The sequence below is a fragment of the Antechinus flavipes genome, chromosome 2 (assembly GCF_016432865.1).
Source record: "Antechinus flavipes isolate AdamAnt ecotype Samford, QLD, Australia chromosome 2, AdamAnt_v2, whole genome shotgun sequence".
In the NCBI taxonomy this organism is placed as follows: Eukaryota; Metazoa; Chordata; class Mammalia; order Dasyuromorphia; family Dasyuridae; genus Antechinus; species Antechinus flavipes.
Genome location: NC_067399.1, coordinates 186,393,382 through 186,419,754, shown reverse-complemented (window position 1 = coordinate 186,419,754; position 26,373 = coordinate 186,393,382). Strand labels below are relative to the sequence as shown.

General features: G+C 33.2%; 1 protein-coding gene across 1 annotated transcript in view; it reads left to right on the top strand.

Annotated features, from left to right (window-relative positions):
* The window catches only part of DLGAP2 (DLG associated protein 2), a 1,170,371-nt gene that overhangs the window by 1,006,636 nt on the left and 137,362 nt on the right, over positions 1-26,373 (top strand). The window contains exon 6 of the mRNA XM_051976005.1: positions 13,527-13,738. Coding sequence (XP_051831965.1) covers positions 13,527-13,738 — 212 coding nt within the window. The remainder of the gene's footprint in view (positions 1-13,526; positions 13,739-26,373) is intronic.

Sequence of the window (26,373 nt, the reverse complement as noted above, 5' to 3'; positions counted from 1 at the left end):
TTTTTAAAATTTCATCTTTATATATCAAGTCAAAGAATAATATTTTACATATAGTAATCAATTAATTGTTTAATTGGATTGAATCAAATTAACCCACAAAATACAAACACTGAATGAACTTAAAATATTTCCAATACAGCAAATTTGAACAACTACCATGTACAAGTTATTGAGCTAAATTCTGTGTGATTACAAAGAAGGAGGAAAATCAGAATCTTCTCTCTCTATCTAGGAGGAGTGAAGAGAAACATGTATAAAAATAAACATGTATACAAAACATGTATACAAATGAAGAGAAACATGTATACAAATAGTATAGCCGGTGAATATGTAACAAGACAGGAGCTAAGTGCTTTGGCAATTCTTAAGAAAGAAAGATCATTTCTGATGAACAAAGAAGCTTCAAAAAGATGCAGCTTTTGAGAGGGCCTTAAATTCTGGAAGGAATTTAGGCAAATGAAGTTGAAGGGAAAGGTCAATCTAAGAAGAGATTCGACACCTCATGAGCGAAGGCAGAAAGAGAAGTACTAAGTATCTTGAATAGCATGTAATTTAGTTTGACTGAAATATAGGATAGTAAAATCTTAATATGATGAAGTGGAGATCTCCTAATCTGAATAAAGATAATAAATTGTAAACAAAACTGGTATTGGACCCCAGGTCCACTGACTAAATCTGGCCTTGTTTCTACTTCTTTAAACTGATGATAAGTGAATTGAATTTGGACTTTATACACTTTCAGGCAAGACTGGGTTATGTCCAGTAATATATGAGGTAGACTATTTTAGAAGTGATGATTGAGATTAGCAATTCACTTAGAATCTCAGAACTGGAAGGGATTCCACCAACATTTAGTCCAATCTAGAAGTGAATAATAAATTCCCCTAAAACTCATCCAGGAAGTGGTCATCAAGTCTTTGAAGATTTCTAATGAATGTCTTCTGAGTCAAACAATTCCATTTTGGTGTAACTGTTAGGAAGATTTTCCCTACAATAAACTTCTATTTGATTTTTTCCGACTTTCACATATTGTTCTTAGTTCCTCCTTTCAGCACCAGACAGAATAAATCCAGTCCAACTTCCAAGGTATAGCCCTTCAAATGATGGATTGGAGGGCAAAGAGATTAGAGTCAAAAAGACCAGTTAGACAATTAAAGTGAACCACAGGAAAGATAATGAATGTCTGAACTAGAATATAGTTTGCCTCAGAGGCAGGGAGACCACTTAGGGGAAAATAAATAGACAAGATTAAATATTTACATTCTATGCAGGCTGACCTCCTCTCAGGCGCTTAATGGCTCATTGTGGTGTTAAGATATGACCTTGGGTTCTCAGAGTCTAGGCCAGCAACACACAAACTCTGACAGATTCCACCATGTGTGAAATCTTTTAAGTTCAGCTACCAATGATTTGTTTGTCTCTTAGCCAAGAAACAGCCTCAATAAATTCAAAAGGCTCATTACCAGAAGACTGAAAAGGAGGATGAGGGAGGGAGGGAAAGAGAGAAGTAAGCTTTATTTTGATTATTCGTTTGTTTTTGTGCCTATAGACAAAAACACTCCTGACTACTCAAGCATAATAGAGGACTTATGACCTGCAGTAAGTGGTGAAGGGAATTGTCTACACTGATTAAATTAGTAATCATTGGAAATTCAAAATGCTGAAATATGTACAGACCAAACTATATGTGCTTTGCAGTGGGACCATTAGTTGGAGATCAGTTAGAGCTTCCTATTTAAATAGAAAAGTGTTAAAGTTTGATATAGAAGCAAAGCAGACCTTAGAAATATAGGAGTCAGCTTTACAGTATAAGGAAGGAAGAAAGGAAGGAAGGAGAGAAAGAGGGAGGGGGGAAGGAAGGAAGAGAGGAGGAGGGAAAGAAAGGAGGGGAGGAAGGAAGAGAAGGAGGAAAGAGGGAAGAAGGAGAAGGAAAGGAAGAAGGAAGGAAGGGAGGGAGGAAGGGAGGAAGAAAGAAAGGAAAGGAGAGAGGGAGGGAGGAAGAAAGGGAGGGAGAATTTTGAGGTTCCACAATCAACTAAACTTCTTAGGCTTAATCCAAACAAAAACATTATTAAAATTAAATTTGCCCTGGGAGGGACATGTTTCAATAATCTCCTGAGTAGTATAGCCTTTCCCTTCTCCTATTCATCTACCATACAGCAGCCAAATTACTATTCCTAAAACACAGTACTGATCATCTCACTTCCATGCACCAGAAACTTCAATGGCTCCCTACTGATTCTAGGATTAAATACAGACTCTGCCCTTTGTCATTTAAAATCTCTCACAGTCTGACTCCTCTCTGTTTTTCCAAACTAATTATAATGCTGCACATTACATCATTTATGTTCCAGTCAAATTTGCTTTCTTGTTGTTTTTCACAAGTGGCATTCTATCTCCCCTGTCTATGTGCCTCTGTACAAGGTTATTCATCATGCCCAGTCCCTACTTCCTTCAAGGTTCACTCAAGTATACGCTCCTACCAAAAAAGCCTTTCCTGTTTCTCCAAATTGTCAGTACTTTTCTCCCTATATTGAAATTCTTTTTTATTCACTTTGTGTGTATTTTGTATAGACTAATCTGTGTACATGCTGTTTCCTCCCTGGAGACTATAAACTCCTTTAGGACAGGGATGATCCATTTTTTGTATTTGTATTCTTAGTCTAGCATAGTTCCTGGCAAATAGTCTGATGCGTAATTAATACTTAGTGAGTTGAATTAGATTGAACTGAAATAAACATAAGAACTCAATTTATTTTGGAATTAAAGCAGGTTTTATTGGCATAAAGGAAAAGAAAGTAAAATGTCTTTGTCTGCCTCAAAAAAGGAAGAAAAGATTATAAATGAAAATAGAAGAAGAGAATAGGGAATATTCATGAGAACATTATTGCTAAAATCATAAAAATGGAAACCTATCTATTCCATCTCTAACCCATTTTTCCTATGACAGTCAAATGTAAAATCCTTGAGAACAGGGATATTTCATTTTTGTCTTCTGATGCATGCATGACACCTAATACAGTACCTGACATGTATAGTAGCCACTTAATAAATGTTTTTGTAATTTGAGTCATAGCTATAGAAATTGAGACCTGGAGAAAAGATATACTTCCTCCAGATCTCATAAGGAGTAATTATAAGCAGGATTCAAACTTAGGTCTTTTGGACCTAAATTTAGTATTCTTCCCATTCAATCACATTTTCTATCTGAAGAATCATGGTAAAAAGCCAGTAAGTTGTTATCTAAAAACATAGTGAATCAGACATTCTCTTCAAATATTCCCAGAGTCTTTTCTATCCTTTGTTAAGCTTAATTTTTTGTATGCTTGATTTTTTATTGATATCTCCCATATCTAATAGTATATATAATATTCCTACCAATAGTCCCTACTTCATCAATGAAGGAAAGGGAGAATGTTAACTCTTTCACATCACCCAAAACTGTTGACCTCATAGGGTCTTTTAAAGATCTTTCTGATATAGATTACTGGTCATTAAACATCACCCAGTGAATGATCTAAATTCTAGTGAAGAGCTCTTCAAATATGATCCACACACCTCTGGGGGGCCTCTCAAGATCCTTTTTCAAAGGGTTTTTGAGATTAGAATCATTTTTATAATAATATTAAGGTATTATCTGCTTAATATTACTTAATATTACTCCATTTTCCAAATATATATATATATAAACATGTATATATGTCAAGATAGATTTTTTTCATATACTTCAAATAATTATCCCAATAGATTGAATGTAGAAGTAGATATGAGAATCTAGTTGTCTTCTATAAAAATAAGATATTATGGAGATTTGCAATAACAACAATATGTGTATATAAAACAATGTCACTCTTCACTAATGTTTTAGTCTTTAAAAATGTAGTTTTTCATAAAATATATAATTCATGTTAATATGAAATGGGTATGTTATTATTATTATAAATTAATTAATAAATGGATTTAAAGGTATTGGTTTTAATTTCCAACACAGTAAATGTCTATACACATAAATCATATTAAACAAAAACTCTTGAAGGTTTTCAGTAATTTTTAAGAGTCTAAAAAGAGGTAGAAAGCAAAAAGTTTTAGAACTTCTCTCTTAGATTAACTAAATTACCACTGTGTTCTTGGTGCTGGGAAAAAACCTCTCAGATAAGTAATCCCCAAGACATCAAACTACCTATAGGAAGCTTGACCTCAAACATTTAATAGAAATAACACATTGTTCTCAGATAAGCTCTGGAAAAAAAGAATGCTGATTCAAAAAAAAAAACAACTCATTCCTGCTTTGTTTTCCTTTCCCTACTTTAGAAAGTTTTAAGGTTTGCTTTATTATTTTGGATTTTTTGTTTGTTTGAAGTAGATTCCCTAAGAATATGTAGCTCTTAGTACTCAATAGAACTTTTCCTCTCTGTGAAATTATAGTTAGACTTTTAACTGAAAGTCATAACTATCTATTTCTGTGATTTTGGGTAAATCACTTTTCTTTGCATTGCCTCATTTATAGAATGTGGGAATAGGAACAGATCACACCAAACATCTCTTCCAGTTCTACTAAGTCCTCTAAATCTATAAGAAAAAAAAAAAAAAAAGCAGGCTAAAATCTACTTCAGGGGAGGAAAAGGCTTTTTAAAAAATTATTTTAAAAATGTCAGCATTCATCACTATATACAAGTAGATAATTAGACTAATTATTCACAATTAGCAGCTGCAAAAGTCTGCAGATGGGATTTTCAGGGTCTGGTAACTATTGTGAAATGTTTTATTTATTTGCTTATTTGTAAGCTCTAAAATCACCTGTTTTGGAATACAAATTTTGATATTCTGGCACAATCTAAGACATTGTCAGTAATACTATTTCATTACAAAGAAAGAGATGTTTCCTGAAGTATCCCCCCAAATATTATAGTAATAATAATTCATATTTATATAGTACTTTCTTCACAGATGAGGAAACTAAGGCAAGCAGAAATTAAGTGACTTGCATGGCTTAACTCAAATTCTAATGGGAAAGATAGGAAATAGAAATCTATGTGGCAGCAAGGTAGTCCTAGCTACCTAGTTTATGGTGGGCTTGGAGTCAGGAAGACCTGAGTTAAAATCTAGTTAATGTTATTTAATGTCTATGTACCTTAGTTTTCTCATCTGAAAAATGGGGATAATAATAGGACCAAGCTGCTAGGGTTATTGTGGAAATAAAATAAAATAAAAAATTGTAAGTCCTATAAATATCATAAAATATTCACTATGTATATAAAGAAGCAGGGAAATGTCTAAGTGGATAGAGAGCTGGGCCTCAAGTCAGGAAAACCTGACTTCAAATCCAGCCTCAGACACTGACCATTATCAACTCATAAAGATGTTGATTCTTTAATAACTCTAATCATATAAATTGGTTACATTAATATTGCAGTTATTTTTGTTTGTGTTTGATTTCTTTAGTAAGACTATGAGCTTAAAGCAAGAGAAGACATATTTTATCTAACTCTTATGTCTTTCAGAGTACATAAGAGTACTTTACACACAGTAGGAAATTCCTACTTATTTGTGAAAATGAGTAAGTCCCCAAAAAATCCTTTAGTAAAATCCATCCATCCAATCACAGAATTCAAAAATCTTCTAAGTTGGATAGGACCTTAAAAGTCAGAGTCCAGATCTTTCCAGAGCCAGGATCTCATAAAAATTAAGAATCATACTTTTTGTTTGAGATCTGTGAGAGTAATTCATCAATTTCATCCTTTCAAGTATTAACCAAAATATGTTATGCCTATTACAAGGAAATTGGTAGTAAGAGAAACTGAGGTCAGTCATTTGCAAAACCTGACTACCTTCTTTTAAATGAACTTTCACATATTTGAAGACTATCATTAGATTACTTCTTAATTTTATATTCTTTGGGATGTGACCCCTTTAACCTTTTAGTAATAAATAAAAACTTTTTGGATTCATTTCTTTTTTGAGTAGATTTATCACTCACATTTATGCCCATTCCAAATGCTTCAGACTCTTTTCCAATTTAGAGACTAGAAAGAAATGCTGATAAGATTCAGATCAGTACTGAATGTTATTTAATCATTTTTGAAGATATATGTATCTTTTCTTCTAGAGACACACACATATAAATATAAATACACATGCATGTATTTGTAAGTATATATACATATATATTTGTTTGTGTATGTATATATGAAATGATTTTACTGATCATATGATTTCATTGTTATGGAAACCTCCCAGTGAGCAAATACTATCAACCAAGACAGGTCAAAGACTAATTTGTTAGTCTTAGAATGTGGCCTGAGGGTACTGATAATTTCAATGATATGTTCAGAGTCACACAGTCACACAGAGACCAGTACTCACTGACCACAAGACATTATCTTTGACAAACTACACTACATTTTACATATCTGATCAGATGGAAGGTTTGGGTTGGATTTGGAGGGTTTTTTGTTTTGTTTTTTTTTCAGGGGAGGAGAGTATATGTTTTAATTATAAGATTATATTTCTCATTCATCCAATATAAACTGATATTAATTGAGGCTTTTTCCTCCTATAATTCTAAATAATCATTTTTTAACATATTTTCCTCCAATGATCACCATTACATTAATTAGAGACTGTTAGACTTAAAAGGAACTTTAAATATCACCTGATCTAACACCATCATTTTATAAGAAAGCTAATAATAATACCACTTTATATTTGTAGAATACTCTGTAGTATTCCTAATGCTTTTATACACATAAATTTCACCCAGTTCTTCTCATATCCCTATAACATAATAGTAGCTGAACTGAATACATTGTTTTATGGTTTATAAGGGACTTTCATATATTATCCTCTTTTAAAAATAATAATAGTCGGACAATTAGACAACAAACATTGTAAGTGCTTACTATGTGCCAGGGGTTCTGTTAAGTCTAAGAAATATAAATAAAGGCATAAAATAATCCCTGCTTTCAAAAACCTCACAGTCACTGAGGTGGATAGACAAAAGAAGAGGAAAGAATGAGACAGTCATCAACTGAAAGGTACTTTCCTTTAAAGAGAATCAGGAAAGATGTCTTTTCTATATTATTTTATGGTTTGCAAAATCATTTTTTAAAGTTCACAGAATTTCATTTGTAAGAACCTATTTAGTCCAGACACCCTCCCCACAAAAAAAAAAATCCCCTCATCCTGTTTTTAATATGTAAATCTCCAATGAAGAGGAGGTCACCATTTCCCAAAGAATCCTGTTTTACTTGTGGATGGTTCCAGTTATTGGAAGGATTTTGCTTCCAAAGATGTGTCTGTTTTTATTTATAGTTTGCAATAGTGCCCAGCTCAGAATAAGTGCTCAATAAATACTTGTTAATTGTTTAATTGTGACTTTCACCTTTGGCTCTTAGTCCTGCTTTCTGGAGTCAAAGTAAAGCAAATCCCTCTTCGGCATTATAACCCTTTGGACATTTGCACATAGCTACCACCTTCCCCTTTCCTAACCAGGCTCTCTCTTCTGGGCTAAAGTACTTGCCCCCTTTAAAAGTGCCAATATGTCAGGAACTCAAAATCCTTTACCCTCACTGTCCCCCTTCTCTGGACACTAACTATATTATTAGCATACCTTCTAAAATTTTGGTCTTCGAAATAATTCTGTAAGATTATAATGAGATTATAATGAAATGACATTTATGTGGCACTTCATGGTTTACTTTTAGATTTATTTTTTTGACTTTTAGATATGTTATAATATTTGATCATCACAACCCCAGAAATTTGATGCATTATAGTGTTTGGCTAGTGTTAACAATGCTACATTAACTACAATAATAACATTAATAATAGAATATAATGATGTTCTATTATCTCATTACATAGATGAGGAAGATGAAACTCAAAGGAGTTAAGTGATTACTCTAAGACCATGTGAGTGGGATGATACTTATTAATGCTTATTTTGCAAATGAAAAAACTGAGACCCCAACAGGTACAGTAAATTGGCTCAAGTTACATAGTTACCTCCAGACTTCAAGGACAGTAAATATAAATAAAGCTAATAATAAAACTCCTGTTATAATGTCATAGATCTGGAGCTAGAAGGGACCACAGAGAGCATCTAGCCCAAAGCTTTCATTTTACAGATAAGAAACTTGAGATTCAGAGAAATTAAGTGACTTTCCTTAAAAGATACAAGTAGTACCAGAGACGGGATTTAATGTAAGTCTTCTCCAGGTGCTCTTTCCAATGTACTTAAAAAAAAAAAAAATCCTTTCCCTATTTACTTTCTCTGTTCTTCCTGTCTTGAAATTTTATTCTAAAAGCAGTGAATTACATCTCCTCTTGATATTGTAGTCATGTCCTTTTTAGAAAAATAAATGAAAAGGGCTTTTAATACAAGGTCCTAACATGTCTCATGAGTTTAACTAACTAGAACATAGAAAAAGAAGATTAGAAGAGTGTTTATAGCATCTTTTTTTCAGCTGACAATATGAAAAGTCAACCTGGAGTAGTGGAAAGAGTGCTGGGCTTGGTATTATAAAGATGTTTTAATCATTTCCCACCTCTGATATTATTCCCTGTATGATACTAGGCAATCACTTAACATGTCTCAGAACACTCTTGAGACCTTGTTTATTAAATCAAAGAAGGTTTAGAGATCTATTTGGGTGAGAGAAGTCTCTCAGAATGAGAAAATTCAGTACTTGTAAATAATAACTCACATTTAACTAGTGCTTTTAAGATATGCAAAGTAATTTCCCTGTATTCTAATAAATCAGGACATATCTATTAAACACTTACAATATACCATGCACTATGCTAACTATCAGGAATACAAAAATAAAGAAAAAGCAGTTGTTCTCAAGGAGTTTACATTCTGTTGCAGGGGGAAAAACATAAATTAATCAACAAATATGAGACAAGTACAGATTAGGTAGAAGGTAACCTTATAGAGTAAGGCACCAGTAGTTGGGGGAATGAGACAAGCTCTCCTACATGAAATAGTAATTTAGTTAAGTCTTAAAGAAACCCAGGTATTCTAGGAGTAGGAGTTCAGAGGAGACATCATAAAGGACAGACAATAGAAAGACAGAAAGGTGAGCTGCTGTATTCATGAACAGCAAATAGGTCAGCATGGCTAGATCTTAAAATATGTGGAAGGGTATAAAGTAAACCAAATTAAGTTAAATCAAACATTTACTAAGCACTTACTATTTGCCAGGCACTAGGATAAAAGCAAGGAATATAAATACAAGCAGAAAGAAAACTCCAGCTTTTAAGTAGTTTGTATTTTAATGGGTCAAGAAAACACATAAAAAGGAACTGAAGCCAAGAAGGGAAAAAAAAATTAAGGCATCTGGTAAAAGGCATTATAGAAAAATCCAAAGTCTGAGTCAGGAAGGTATCCTGAAGAGGTATGAAAGATAAATCTGACCTGGGTCTCCTTCTTAAAATGGAGGTTTTAGGAGGAACTGGCCAATCAGGGGGCGAGACCACTGGGGCCTGAATGTATGAAATCCAGAATTTCAGAGTGGAGAGGTTTCTGGGGCACTATAACAAAACACAGGGAGAGTCAGGAATAGAGCCTTAGAGAAGAATAAAGATTGAAAAGATTGGAACAAGCCAAACAAGTGAGCTTTATGTGCCAAGCAGAGGAGTCTATAATTAATCTTAGAGGTAATAGAAAGCCTTTGAAATTTGTTGAGTGGAAAGGTGTGTTATTTGGTCAAATCTATGCTTAAGAAATTATTTTGGCAGTTGAGTGAAAAGTGGATGAGAAGAGAGGATTTAAGACAGAAAGCTAATACGACAGGCCAAAAGATTCTAAACTAGAGTTGCAGATGTGTGAATAGAAGTGAACATACTTAAAAAGAAACAGGATTTGTTGACTGATTGGATATTTATGGTGATTGAGAGAGAGGAATTGACGTTTACACTAAGATTGTATACCTGGGTAACAGAAAAGAGTTATTCCCTCAAGAGTAATAGGAAAGTTTAGGGAAAAAAAATGGATTTGGGGATAAGTAAATTCTATATGGACATATTTAATTTGAGGTTCTTTGAGGACATCTACTTTGAAATGTCCAAAAAGCAGGTAATAATATAGGGAATGGAGTACAATTGAGATAGTAGGGTTAAATAAACATGTAAGAATAAGCTGCTTAACAGTGATTATTGAACTCATAGGAGTTGAGATCACTAAATGTGAGTATATAAGGAGAAAAGATAAGAAGACTAAGACAGAGCCTTGGGGGAATGCCTACAGTTAGTAAGTGTAGATGCAGATCAAGGAAAGGATCCTGAAAATGAGCACACAAGTAGGAAACCCAAGAAAGAGGTGTAAAAATCCAAAAAGGCAAAACCCATCCAGGTTTTTGGATGGATCAAAACTACAGAGGGAAAAAAGGCATTCAGTTTGACAATTCGGAGATTACTAGTAACTTTGAAAGAGCAGTTTAAGTTAAATGATGAGTTGGAATCCAGATTGCAAAGAGTTTAAAAGAGATTGAAAGAAAGGAATTAAAGGTATTGAGTGTTAAAAGTTTTTTTCAAGAAGTATAACTGAGAAGAACTGGAAAGATTAGGGGCATAACTGGCAGGCATGAAAGGATCAATGAGGAATTTTTTAAGAATGAAGGAAACTTGGATGTGTTTGTAGGAAGCAAGAAAGGTGATAGATAGGGAAAGATTAAAGATGTGAAAGTGAGGATAATGATGAAAGCAGTCTGTAGGAGAAGATGGGAGGGATAGAATCAAAAGATTCTGGAAAGAAAATGACCTTGGCATGCAGAAGGGCCACCACATGATCAGAAATTTTAGTGAAAGATGAAATAGTTGGAAATAATATTAGAGAGATGTAGGAGGAGGAAGGTCACTCTTAGCTAATGGCTTCATTTTATTTTATTTTTGTGACATATGTACAAAATCCTTACTTGAAAAGATGGAAGTATACATAAGTATAGAAGACACAGGAAAAAGAGAATATTTGGAATAGCCTCTTACTAAGTGGGAAAGGGACTTAGAGAGGAGTAGTGGGTTTGCCTTGATTCACTGATGGTCCAATTGCTATTAACTAAAATGAATTTGTAGCAGAGCCTATCAGCATGGTTTCACGATTTCTTCTACTTACATTCAATAGTGTACAAATAGAAGTATCGTATTAGAGGACAGAGAATAATGTAGAATTGACTTTGGTTGAGTTAGGTAGCATAGTGCATAGAGCACCAGTCCTGAGGAAAAGAGGAGGAGAAGGAGAACAAGAAGAACAAGAATTTGAATTTGGGAAGGGAGAAGAGTGTAGCCTGTGGAGACTTATGGCCTGGGAAAGAAGTGAGGAATACTATGATCCCTACATATAGCTGAGGAGGAATATGGAAAGGGAGGGTATTTGAGGGAACATCAACATATGTCTTGAGGCTTCCTAGAATGAGAAGAGTTAGAAGGGAGAGGTAAACAGATATTGAATTAATTAAGGAAGAAAATATCGTGGAAGTGAGTGGATAACAGCTATGAGAATCTGGATTGGGTGACAAATTTGGATTGCATAAACCTTAAAAGAGGAAAGGTTACTGAATGGTATCAAGAGAAGAAGAGTCTAGAAGTACCCAAGAGGAACAAAGAGTTTTTTGATTCTCCTACCTTTACCAATGAAATTGAGTTATGAGTGAGAAAATAGATCTAGAAAGGAAAGCCAGAGATTCAATGTCATCACTGAATGGGAGCCAGGGAACTAGGTCTTATAGAATATCAAATAATGGAAAGAGTCAAAAAAGGAAGTGGTATAAAATGAAAGAAAAAATGGTAATTCTGGAGCAGGTGTTCTAGAGGACAAGCAGATATACAGTAGAACATCAAAGAGGGAGGACAGCTGAGGTAAAGAAGGAAATTTTGTTCAGGCAGGGGTAGGGTTCAAAAATAAATAGTAAAATTGGTAGAAATATGTAAATTTGGGGCAAATTAGTTTAAGCAGATTTAAAAGGAGATTGCATTATAAAGGCAAGTGAACTTCTAGATTTTGGTCCTAGCCACAACAAGCCAATATAAAGAGGACCTATGTACGAGAAAAAATATAGGATCCCTGTATGTGCTAAGCATGAGCAGGAGACAGTGTGTTTCTGACCGAGATTGTTCTTTCCTAGTGTCCAATTAGTGACAAGCCAGGCATTTTTGTGGTTGGTCCATGGGGAAGAGCCTCATAACAACCTGTATTAATTGACATTTTTCCTATTTTATTGATAATGAAACTGAGGTTATGTTATGTGTCCAGGATTGTATTACTATCAAGTGACTGAGTTGGGATTTGAACCCAGTTTTTTTTTTTTTAATTCTAAGCCTAGTTTTCATGAAGATAAATAAAGTCAATAAATGTACTAAAAAATGTATATAATGGGAGAAATGTATTTATTGAAAACATTTAAAATATGCAATTCTTAATTTCTTCCATGAAATAGGAAATTGGGAATGGCTATTCCCAGAGATGAGGTTTTTTCCTATATTCACAACACAAGGTATTGTTTTTTGACCACATCACTTAACATGATTACTTGGGACTGGTGCATAACAAATCCAGCAAATGTTATGCTGTTTTCCAAAATAAAACCTCACTTTTTGCTTGATGTTTTTGGCTTTTAGAAATGTGAATTTGACCATATAGTCAACTTTACCAAGGCCTGCCAGATGCTTGTTCAAAGTTAATGAACCTACACAAGATGAAATATATACCCAGAGCTGCAGGCACTGTTTGGGATGGGGGATGGAGAGGTGGAGTTTTGGGCTATAGGGAAAGCAAGCAAACAAATACAACAATTCTGTTGTTAAACTTATTTCCAATTTTTTAGCTTGTTTGTTTTAGCATAGGGAATATGGAATTTTTCATTGCCCTAACAAATATTAAGATTTTAAAATATTTTATTGTCATATTTAAGTTAGCACTCTAAGTTGAGGAATACCAGACAAACATTTAATAAGAGCAGGAATGGGGTCTTAGTTGATAACATATTATATTAAAACAAAAACAAATCAATAAGCATGTGTTAAAAGTTTACATTTCAGGGACCTGGTACAGATATAAAGGAAGGCAAAAAAAAAAAAAAAAAAAAAAAATCCTGCTCTCAAAGAGTTCTGGTTCTCCTTTTCTTTAAAGGGTAAAGGAATGTTGTGTTTCTTAGAAAATTGGTATATACAGTTTGATTCAGATCCCTAGATATATAATTTTACTCTCCAGGTATGCAATTCACTCATCCATCTGTATATAGCCATTAACACAGCACAAGTCTCAAAATCGAATGATTGGTTGGTTTGTACTTAATACACAGTAAACAATTCTCATTTCAACTTTATTTGGTTTTCAGTTTTGTTTAAGGATGGGAAAATCAAAAAGCTAAGATGAGCCCTTGCTATATGTCTTGATTTTTAAGTCTTAAATGACCACAAAGGCCTGTCTTCAAAAGACAGAATTTCTTAAAAGAAAAAAACCAGGGTGGGGAAAGCCCCTGTATAAATAACAAGATTCACATATGTTGTGTATCTGTGCTATATCCCAGGTGCCTCAAGATGAATGGGGAGGGTACCCCACTGGCGGGAAAGATGAAGAGATACCCTGCAGGAGGATGAGAAGTGGAAGTTATATTAAAGCCATGGGAGATGAAGAGAGCGGAGAATCTGACTCTAGCCCGAAAACATCACCAAAAGTAGCAGTCCGACCAGAGGCGTTGTTAAAGTCCATTGGACAGAGACCGCTTGGAGATCACCAAACGTAAGGCTTGAAAATTCTACTTCCTTTTTTCTAAAACAGTTCATCCTTGTTCTAGAACTTCCTTCTGATGAAAAACTGTCCACTTTTCCATCTCTTCCATAAAATAATGACTGAAATCAATAAATAACATGCTATGTAAAGCTTTCTTTTTGAAAATAGTCATTTTTGCTCTTATTATAATTTTATTAAAAGGATATCTTAGTGAACAATTTCAATGTCATTTTTTCTAAAAATATCTGTTTTATATGGTTTTTAATCATGAAAAAGAATTAAAAATTCAGATCACCATGTAGAAAGATTTTTCCTCACAGCAGAAATTTCATTTTTTAAAAAATATTTCTTCAACATTACAAGTACATCTTTCCAGATATTTAGCTTGTACTTTCTGGTGTGGAAAAATAGTATTATTTTCTTTTTTTTTTTTTCCTGAGACAAAAGTTTGCCGGTTTGGGAACAATATTATCTATGTTTCATTTACACCAAAATATAAAAGTAGTAGAGTCTTTACCTGAGAAGCTTTGTCTGGGTATGAAGTACAAACATGAAACCCAAACAATACTTTGTCTGTATATTTGTCATGATTGTGTCCTTCCCTTTGTTCCTTCATGGAACATTTTCTTGGGAGGGAAAAACAAGTAAACTCTTAAGTTGAATTAAGAAATACATATAATCGATAAAATTTCTATCTTCCCCCAGTTAACACAAAAAACAGCAAAAAGTTGGGGGGGAGACACAAAGTTTGACTAAAACTTTTTTCTTTATGAAGTTTTCCATGTAGCACAGAATAAGACCCCTACATCATCAGTTTTAGTACACAATTAATAACATAATGGCAACATTTAGCTAACATTTAGGCAGCTAAATGGGTGCCTGACCTGGAGTCAGAAAGACCTGAGTTCAAATCTGGCTTCCAGTATTTACTAGCTCTGTGATGCTGAGCAAATCACTCATTCCTCGTTGCCTCAGTTTCCTCATTTGTAAATAATTGCCAAGAAAATCCCTAAGAGCATTATAAAGAGATGGACTCAATTGAAAAATGACAACAAATCATAATGCTTAACTAACTTCAGTTTTAATATAGGTTTTTTTTCTGCATCACCAAGACTTTGTAAAACATTATCTTTTAGCAGCTTATAGATTCATAAATAAATTTTTATTTATTTTATTTTATTTATTTATTTATTATTTAAATTAATTAAAATTTCCAAAACTTAAAATGAATCTGTCTTTCTGAAGATTATCATTACTTTGACTGTTGCTTAAATGGAGATGACTAAATTTCTGTTTTGGCTTGACAGTATGCCCCACAAACCAGTACAGGCTGTTTTGAAGATTCAGATGTCCTTGCATATTATCAGTTGCGGTTGCCTCATTTTCTGAATTTAAATTAATGACCCTATTAATACATTTTTAAATTTCAAAGTGGCTTTTCCATGTGTGGCTGGTAAAAATCCTTTCAGATTTCATATATCACTTAGCTTGCCCCTCACTAATGCACTTTTCAAGAGAAAGAATACAAGTCAAGGGATTTGCAAACCTCAGAGCTTCATATAAATGCTTATTTGCTACATGTTCAGTCATGTATGACTGACTCTGTGACCCCATTTGGGGTTTCCTTGGCAAAGAAATTAAAATGGTTTCCATTTCCTTTTTCAAAAAGAAGCTTTATAGATGAAGCAGCTAAGGCTAACAGAGTGAAGTGACTTGCCCAGGGTCATAAAGCTAATAAATGTCTGAGGCTGAATTTGAATTCAGGTCTTCTTGACTCCAGCACTACTTACTTGCCCTACCAAGTATAATTAATCAGAATTTATTCTCATTGGATCCAATGTAAGTGTAATCATCATCTCCCTTATCATATAACAATGACATTTCTGTGCTCTCAGACACAATGCAAGTGTTTTGTAAAAGACAGGACAGTTGGGGAAGGAAGGATGTCTTCTACAAACTTTTAGAGAACTACTGATTCATTACTGTGTAACCTATTGATTGAGGCAATTCCTTATTTTTCTAATTGTTTCATATCTACTTTATAGTTTATACACAATAAACTTTGAATTCCTAGCTTATCCTTCAGGGCTCACGTTAGAATTCCATTTCTAAACTAGGATATATACATGCAATGAATGCAAACTCACACATTACTTAGGGTAAGAGTTTACATTTATCATAGAATCACCAAATGGGAGAGTTGGAATAATAATAGATGACAATTACATAGAGCTTTAAAATTGGTAAAGATCTTTACATACATTACTTCACTTAGTAAGGACCTTAAAAGATATCCAGTCCAACCCACACTTGATCAAGAATATGCTCTACAATATCTTCAACAATTAGTAGTTCAACCTTCCTTTGAAGATGCCTACTGAATCCACTTTGAGATAACAGAATCTACAAGGTAACCCATTCCACTTTGGGACAACTATAATTGTTAAGAAATCTTTGCTGACAGAAAGCCTAAATTTTTCTCTTTGCAATTTTCATCCATTATTTCTACTTCTTACTACTGGAACCATACTGAACACATCTAATCTTCTCCCAAGTAATTACTTTAAATGTTTGAAAAAAATCATGTAACCTACTAACATTTCTTCTTCAAATTCTTTTTGAAATAGCTTCAAATGATCCTCATACAACATGATTTTGAAACCTTTTACCATCATGGCCACACTCATTTGGAAGTTCTTCAAATTCATAGTGATTTATAAAAGATTTCTCTGACAAGAAATCTGTAATGTAAAATCAAAAATGCTTAAAGTCAGAAAAGACTAAGGAAGCTATCTACTTCAACATCTACTTCATCATACATTCCTTCAGAATATGCTTCTCATTTCACATGAAGAAGCTGAGGTGAAAAAGAGTAAAGTGATTTATCTAAATTTACTGATAGTAAATATCATAACTGAAACTTCAACCCAGGTCTTTTGACTCCAAATCCAAAATTCTTTCTAGTACACCTTGCTGAAACCTCTATGAACTTGGACAGTCTGAGAATTGATAGTGATTAAAAGTCATTAATAGCATTATACATTTATTTCCCCACATATAATTTAAATAGCAGAATTTTTACAAGCATGGGGTATGTACTTACCTATGAAAAGACATTGTGTATATAATAAAAGATATGATGAAATTTGTGCTCTAAAATAACTTAAAATTTACTGACTAGCATGAACAGCAAGTACACACACACAATGATTCAAGGATAGCTCATATTAAGTTCAAATAAGAGATCCAGGCAGTATTACAAGAAATTTGAAGAGAAAGATTCGACTTTCACCTGGGGTGATCGAAGAAGGCTTAATGGAAGAAACTCATCTGGATTTGAAAAAAAGGAAGGACTTCAACAACAAAAAACTGACAAGTATAGAAGTAGTGTATTTGAGACATAAGGGGAAGCAAAGAGGAAGGGAATAAGCATTTATATAGTACCTACTATGTATCAGTCACTCATAAGCACATTTTACAAATACTATCTATATCTAATTTGATCTTTGCAATCATGCTGTGAGATAGATGCTATTTTCATCCTCATTTTACAGTTAAGGAAATGAGGCAAAGACAGATTAAATGATTTGCCCACAGTCACACACCCAAGAAACATCTAAGGACAGATTTGAAGGCAGATCTTCCTGACTCCTAACCTCTAACACTGTAGCCATTATACTATCAGCTATTTGGTATGCCCAGGCAGGGATGGGGGCAGTGGAATGAGCAAAGACTATAGATAAGACATGACAAAATAAGGAGGAAAAGAACGTAGACTACTTTGGCCAGGACATTGAACCATGAAGATAAAAAGAAGTGAAATAAACCTGTAAAGTTAGGTAAGAACCATGTTAATGAGAACATTGAATTCCAGACCTAGGAGTTTCTATCCTATTCAGCTGATAACTGGAAACCACTGCAGTTTTTTGAGTAGCAATGTGATTTTAAATATATATGTGTGTGTGTGTGTGTGTGTGTGTGTGTGTGTGTGTGTGTATACATACATATATGTTAATAAGATCATTTGGTTAGTAGAATGGGACATATTTCAGAAAGGAGATAAAGAGGCATGATAACCAATTAGGAAGTTATTTTAAATGTCTAAGGAAAAAGAAAAAATAGTTGAAAAAGAAGGGAGAAGGAGGTGGATGTGAGAGACACAACAAAGAAAGAAACAATAGGACTTGGAAATGAAATGGCAGAGAGGCAAGAATCAAAAGATGATTTTGCAGGTTTGAATCTGGGTAACTGAGAAGGAGAAAGAGAGAATTTGAGAATGGTCAAGTTTGGGGAGAGGGGAAAATAAGTTCCATTTTGCACAAGTTAATATGAGAAGCCAGAGGGATTAGGGGAAGATGTTCAGTCAATAGTTAGATACACAGGAATAGAGTTTGGGGGTGAAGATATAGATTTGGATAATCTAGTTTGGGGTGATATTAAAGTAATAAATTTGTTTATCATGTTAATACCTAGTCATTTCACTATATCCTGAGAGAAAGAGGCACAAAACAAGGAAAAATAAATAAATAAATAAATGAGCCTTTAGATAAAAGTAGAAAGGAAAAGTTTCAAAAATTGACCAGATTTGAGAATGAATAAGGAACACTAGAATAACCTTTTCCATCTAGTGAACACCATCAAATTGGGATATGGTGGAAATTAAAGAAACTTACCTACAAAAAAGGTTGGAAAATTCCCCCAATTCTTAAAAGTTCACAATCTGGATCTATTAGATTCATTATTTATTTTCAATGTTATTTAGTATCATCTTGTTATTGTTTTTCTAAGTACCATGATATGGTTAAATATTTATAAATCTAAAGTTCATAAAATTTAGAACATAAAAAGACCTAGTGAAGAATTAAATTTCACAGTTGAGGAAACTGAGGCTCAGAATGTTGAAATAAATTGCCAAAAGTCATGGATTAAGTTATCATTTCTACTTCCCAGCACTAGCCTTCTTGTAATCATCCTTTGTTTCTTCTTTTGAAAAGAATGGCTTATAATTTTTTGTAGTGAATATTTTGAGGTTTATGAAATGCTTTCCTTATAGCTTTATGATGAAAGGAATATTTCTAGATAGAGCAACTAAGTCTTAACGGGGTGAGTGATTTGCCTAAAATCAAATTCATGTCTCCAGATTTTAAGTAAACAGTCATTTCCATTATACCTCTTTAGACACCATGAACTAATAAAACTGCATGATGAATAAAACCTAATCTACGGTATAAGCAGGGGAAGTAAAGGAAGGCATTGCTATAGGAAGCATAGTAGATTATATCTATACATCTTGGAGAAGAGAATAAAATGGCATTAACTGTGAACAAGAACCCAAAGTTTAAGATGGTTATTATAACTTTTCCTTTTCAGTCCCTATAAAAATAACAGCAAAATTCACATTTCCAGGTATTCACAGTTGAACTGAGACAAGAAGGTGTGGAAATCACTTTATTTTAATTTTCTATTTTGCCAATAAATTGTCAGCATTTTGGAGTTGGCTTTGTGTTCCACTTAGAGAATTTTTAGAAAAGAAATTGAAAATTCCAAAATTCTATTTAAGATAGAATTTTAAATAACCTAATTTATCAGTGCAATGAATGTTTATTCATTTTTCCATCATGAAACTCTAGCAGCAGGAGCAGATTTACAAAATCTTTTAAGATGCAGTAATTCAGATTTAAAAAAAAAAAAACCCTCACAAGATTAAAAAAAAAAAAAATCCTAAGGGCTATATTCTCCACTTCATATGCACAAACAAGTATTATTAGCATTAAAAGTATTTAAACATTCAAATCAAGTGGCAAAACAAATCCAGTAATGATATTTTAATTTTAATTTGAGAGGTGTGAATTCACCTTATCATTGGATTCTCATTTTGTTCCATTAAACCACTGAGAGTTGATATGAAGCTCCACTTAACTATGCAGTGCTACAGAATGATCAGGATTTGTAATTCTTTCAAAATCTGCCTAACTAAAGCCTTGGAAGACCATATTTTAATTGGCTTTTATCAATCTTTCTTTGGGAAGAATATAATATAATGAGGCCTGCTGTGAAGGAAATTTCCAGATTCCAACAGAAGTCTTGTTTCAAGTTTATTTCTTAGAATAAAGCCACAGTTTCCAATTCTGTTGAAAACTATCTTGTCTTCCTGATGCTGAAATGTTGAAGGAGTTTTAACCCCAGGATTTTCGTTAATAATTACAATATGCTTTCTGAATTGAACTTCTAGAGTTATTGCTTGAATCATTTTCTGTAATGGAGCGCTGTAAATGGAATTTTCTCAAGTAAACTATATAGGGGATGGCAATGTGCCTTCTTATAGTTGGCTCTGAATAATTGTTGATCATTGTTCATTAATCTAGAGCTGGAGAGAACATTTTAGGCCATCTAGTCCAACTCTTTTATGATAGATTGATAGTTAATTAAGATAGCACCATTGCTGTGACCACCAGTTGAAGATTACACATTGTCAAATAAAAAGGCTTGGTTGACCCTTCCCAAATACAAAGTTTTAGAGTTAAGCAGTAAAATACTTTGAAGGAATAATTAGCAAAGCAAGAAAAGCACAGAATCTGAGAGTTTGAAGGGACTTCGTAGTCCATTCAACTGCCACTTCTTTCTCTAGATATTAAGAACAAAATAGGAAAAGTGTGTATACTGAAAAGTGACTGTGAGTTAGTTGAATTGGAAAAACTTTCTTTCATTGGATTTGAAAGACTGAGAAAGATTATAATTAATATCTAGCTAATATGTTTTTGTTTGTTTATTCTGTCTGTAACAGTGCTTCTTTGCGCACAATAGGTGTGTAACAAATGACTGTTGAATGAATGAGTAGATGAATAAATGAACGAATCTTTAGCTGAATTAAGTACAAAAGACCATGAGATTTTTTAAAATAAATTTTATTGATACTTTTTGTTTTTACATAACCCAAAATATTCTCCTTTGTTGCTCCTCTCTCCCCTCCTAGAAAGTCCCCTCCTAGAATAAGATGGAATAAGTTGTACTATGTATATTTAAAAGTTAATATCATTAGAAGAACCACCATTTTTATCTTAAAGAGAAAGTGAACAAAAAAGGAAATTATGCAGGGAATCTTCATTCACTGATGAAGAACACATATTTATTTAGTGGTTAATTAATAGTCAACAAGCATTTGTTAAATACCTCTTATATGCCAGGCACTGTGCTATATATTAGGGATGCAAATTCAATCAAAAAGGAAGAACTGCCTCAAGGAGCTTTCGTTCTAATCAGGAAAGACAGTAATCAATCAATCAATCAATCAATATTTATTAAAAACTTACTATCTTCCAAGGACTATCTATGCCAAGGACACATAAAAAGGAACTAAAAAGAAGGACCAGCAACTAGAATTCTCAGTGGATAAAGTAACAGACCTGAAATCAGGAAGACTAAACTATAACAACAAAAAGGATCAGGAACATGTTGGCAAAGTGAGCTAAGTCTGAAAAATGGAGGATAGGTATTCTTGTTTCTTCACTCAAAAGAAGATTCCAGGAAGAACTCGCCAATGGATAAAAGGATAAAGGAGAAAGGAAGCTGAAACATAATCGTTTAGTATAGAAAATGGAGGATGATAGGTCTGGGCCTTTCTCCAAAATAGAGTTTTAGGGAAGAACTCATCAATGGGAGAAGGAGCCCATCAGAGTGGAGGGAAGAAGCATCATGATAATACAAAAATAAGAAAAAAACATATTGAGGTTTTTCTGGGGTCACATTCTATCTTATACTTATCAAATACATGTCGTATCCCCATTCTCACACGCCCTAAGAGAATGCAGACTTCTTGAAGACAAAGAATATTTTATGTATGTCTTGGTGTCCCCAAAACCTAGCAAAGTGCCTTGCACATGGCTGGTGTTTAACAAATGTATGGTGAATTTAATTCAATAAGCACTTATTATATAACTATTGTGTTCAATGCCTTTGGGGAAATAGAAAAAAATTCCTGCTCTATCTAATCAAGTTTTAAGGAAGGAAATAAGCATTTATTAAGCAACTCATATGTGACAGGTCCTGTACTAAGTGTTTTACAAGTATCATTTTATTCATATTGTTTCATTCATATCATTTCCAACAATCCTGGGCAGTAGGTACTATTCTTATCTGTATCTTTCAGCTGAGGAAATTGAGGCAGACAGTAGTAGATTACTGAAGCAAGGTCACAAAGATAGTACTGTATCTGAGATCGGATTTAAAATCAGGTCTTTCTAAATGCAGATCAGAGTACTGCAAGTCCAATACTTGATCAACTAAGTTTCCTGAGACAAGGGTTTTTCACTCTTTGTATCATAGATTTCTTTGACATTGTGCTAAGATCCCTTCTCAAAATAATGCATAATTTTTAAATGCATAAAATAAAACATAGGATTAAACAGACAGTGAAATATATTTATCTAAACAATTTCAAAGCAAAGGGCTACAGGCTACTCCTATTATTTCTAAGATAATACTTGAATTCATATAATACTGAAATGATTAAATAGAAGTATGGTATTTTTCTAAAATCAATCGTATTATCTGTCACTTCAATAAGATAAAATACTTGATTATTTCTATATGGAATAGAAGTAATATGTATTTAAGAGGAAATATTATATTATTATTTTTATGATAAAGTATTAAATATATTAATACCCATAAATATTTATTGTATTATTAATAAGATTTAATGGATGGCTAATTCAACTATTCTATAAAAATAAAGAATGATTAAAATTCATTGGATACTTACTCATTTGAAATTAATATAATGAAAAAGATAATAAAAGTATTTCAGGAATCCATAAAATCTGGAATGACCATTATATGTAGATCACTATGGGAAAATAAAAAGGAAAACATCACCTTTCTTAAGAAATTCATATTCTAATAGAAAAGGAAATATAAACATAAATCTATTAACACACATACAACACATAGCGCTAACATAAAAATGACTAGCAGTCCTTATTCAGAGATATATGAAACATTAAGGCAGTAAGTTTTCTATAGTATGTGAATTAAAGAATCACCTAGGGTTACCATCAAATCTTCCTTGAACAGGTAAACGAGAAACTATTTTGGAAGATAACAACATAAATTGGTATCAAAAATTTTTAAAAAAAGATAAATGTATCATAGTGTGAATTATTATTCTCATTTTACTCACTTCACTGCATTAGGGCATGCAAATTTTCCCAGGTTTTTTTAAAATTATTTCCAGTGTCATTTCTTATTCCATTAAATTCATGCACAAAAATAAATATCTTTTATATATTAAACATTCTTTTCTTTTTACATCTCTTTAGAAAGGAAGATTGGTAGTAGTATTGCTTTATCAAATACTTTAGTTTTTTTACTTTAGTTATTTTACTAACATTTTCGAATATAGTTCCAAATTGTTCTACAAAATGATTGTACCAATTCATAGCTCTACCAACATTTCTTTAATGAGCCAGTTTTTTTCCTACATTTATCATTTCCTGTTTTCTTTTTTGGTCAGTTTTGTCATTGTGAAAGATTTAAGAATTCTGATTAATGATCAGACATTAAATATAATTTCAGAGGTTTAATGATGAAAGAATACTGCCCATTTTTAGACATTACTAATATGATCCTTTGTTTTGCTTGACTATGCATATTTATTACAAGGGTTTTTTTTTTCTTTTTCTTTTCCCCAGTGGAGTAGGGGAAAGGTAGAAGGGAGAGAAAATAAAAGTTTAATAAGTGAAAAAATTTAATTAAAAAAAAAGGAAGCAGTATAGTCTAGGTGATAGGAATGTCAAGTATAAAGATTCAGAAACAATAATGAGAAAAATACACAAGGGTACTATAAGCTAGTGTCCTTGCTTAGAATGGAATTTTTGATTAAAGCAATGGAAAGTTTGAATAATATAGAGGAGGTAAAAGAACAGAGCTAGATAGAGAGTAATTAATGAAGATTTTTAAAACACATGACTTGCAGTATGTGTTTGTCCCAAGAAGCAATTGGGAGCCAATGTAAATGTATTAAGTGAGTGAGAGAGGGTGGCTTGGGCAGAGACTACGAGCTTTGGAAGTTATTGAAAAGTCTATGAGCATATGAGTATATGAGCATAGATTTTTATTCTTAAAAATTGTTAGAGGTTATCCAGTCCAGAGGTGTCAAATATGTAGCTCATTATACTTTTGAGGGCAGATTGGACCATATTAAAATATAACTAGGAAATATTTATTCAACAAAAATACAAGAAAACATGTAAGATTAAGTTTTAAAACTATCAATTTATGGCCTACAGAAATCTTAAAAATGGTTTAATAGACTCCTTTCTATTTGAATTTGATCTACTCCACCTCTTTCCTCTCATTTTACAGCTGAGGAAACTTAGTCACCCAAGTGGAGTGGCAAAATCAGAATTCAAACCCAGATCCTCTGACTCTGGCTCCAAGTGGGTGAAAAAGAAATGTTTTGGAAGAGAAATGACTGCTTAATGAAATAATGGAGGAAAATAGAGAAATACATGGCATCCTTATATTTAATTTTAAATTAAAAAAAAAAACCTCTATTTTCCATATTTCTCTGTATTCATGCATGGAGGTAACTGTCCTGAGAATAGCTGTTAAGTGATATTCCAGAACCATGATATTTCCGGATAACAATCAATTCGGTTTCCATTGATTCTATTTAAGACAGGTTTTTGTTCCCTTCAGCACCATGGGAATCTGTGCAATAATCTGGAAAGCTTAGCAGATAGGAAATTTCCATTTCAAAATCCCTCTTGGGGTGCTGGAGTCTCAGAGCTTCCCATGATTTTCAAATGCTCCCAGGAATAAACATGGCAGACATTTTCAGAGTTCTAATTCACAGATGTCATTGTCATAAGTGGAGGAAAAGTGCTTTCTCTTCTAAAAACTGGTTGGGTTTGTTTTTTTTTTTAACATATTGACGAGGGGCCCAAGGATTTGGTTGCCTGCCTAATTTCAAGAATGAAAAATGTTAGCATGAACAATGCCTACTAATTTTGAAATAAACTAGATATCCTTAGGGATGAATAAATCTTCACTCATCCTACATATCCAATCAGTAGCCAAATCTTATCCCTTCTATTTCCATAATTTCTCTCACCTGTATCCTCTTTTCTATACTGTGACAGCTCCCTTACTACTTCAGACCCTCACCACCTTTAGTCTGGACTAGAACAATAGCCTTCTTGGTCCCTTTATCTCAAGTCTACTCTTTAATCTATCTTCCACACAGGTGCCAAAATGATTTTTTTAAAGCTTAGGTTAAGCTTTTTGTCCTTCATTCTCGAAGAAGTTCAAAATGATATTGCTATGTTAAAACTGAATTACATTGTGCCTGACTATGGCTACTAAGAACAATAAGAGCTCAGAATGCTCTGCCACAGATCAGACACAAGAAGTCCATATGAACATTTGGGGTAGCTTCTCTAACTTTGTTCATCTTGAATTTCTTCGGAGCTAATTCAATTCTGCTTTGCTCATACATCACCTTCTCTGATGAGGGAATGACATGCTTCCATTCTAAAGTTTTTAAGAAAGTTTGAAAGTGTCCTTATATTTCTTTTTCTGGCCACCTTGTGAGTGCTTACCCTGTGTGAGTTCTCCAAAAGATAGTCTTTTTTTGACAAGTATAGATTTGGCATTCAAACAATGTGGCCCAGTGGAGTTGTGCTTTCTATAGTAAACTTGGAATGCTTGGTAGTTTAATTCAAGAAAGTATCTAGATCTGTGACACTCTCCTTTCCTCCTCCCACAATCAATAAACTTCAGTGACTCTCTGTTATATATCTAAAATCAAAATCTAAAACTCGTCACCATCTGGCTCCTTCCTACATTTCCATTTTTCTACATGTTTCTCATAGGATCTTAGATCTTAGGAACCTGAATCTAAGGCTATAAACCCTATTTCCAGTCCCCTGATTGGTCCTAAACACAAACTCTACAATTCAGCCATACTGGTCAACATGTCATTCCACAATTATAATACATCATTTTTCATCTCTGTGTCCTTATGGTTGTTCCCCCATACCTGGAATGCTCTTCCCCTTCACCTCTGCCTCTTGGAATCTTTCATGTCCCTTAAGTAGAGACTTTATTTATTTGTTTTCTAAATAAACCTTTCCTGATCTTCGTGAGCCTGCTGTTTTGTTTTTCTCAGGCAAAGATCTCTGCCTTGTTCTTCTGATAGTGCCCTGCTGATTCTCTCAGATCTCTTTGTGTCCTTGAGGTAGGTAGGGCTAGCAATGTGACTCACATGCTGTTTTTACTCAGCAAAAGAAAATTCTATACTGTGCTGCACTTCCAGTGCAAAGTACAAAACAGGATGTATTGAATTAAAAAGATGAATTCAAATATTATTCAATAAAATAATAACACTGTTTTAATCAAGTGAAATTAATATTTTCAAACATCTCAGTTTTTAAAATCTCTATCAAATTAATTAGGTTATTCAGTTAACAAGCATTTATTAACTCCTTACCAAGTGCAAGCACTTTTCTCAGCACTGGAGATATAAAGAAAGGCAAAATTACACTTTGTAACCCCAAGGAATTCATATTCCAAAAGGAGTCACTATGTAACCAATGATGTGTATATACATATACATATATATATATGTATATGTATATATATAA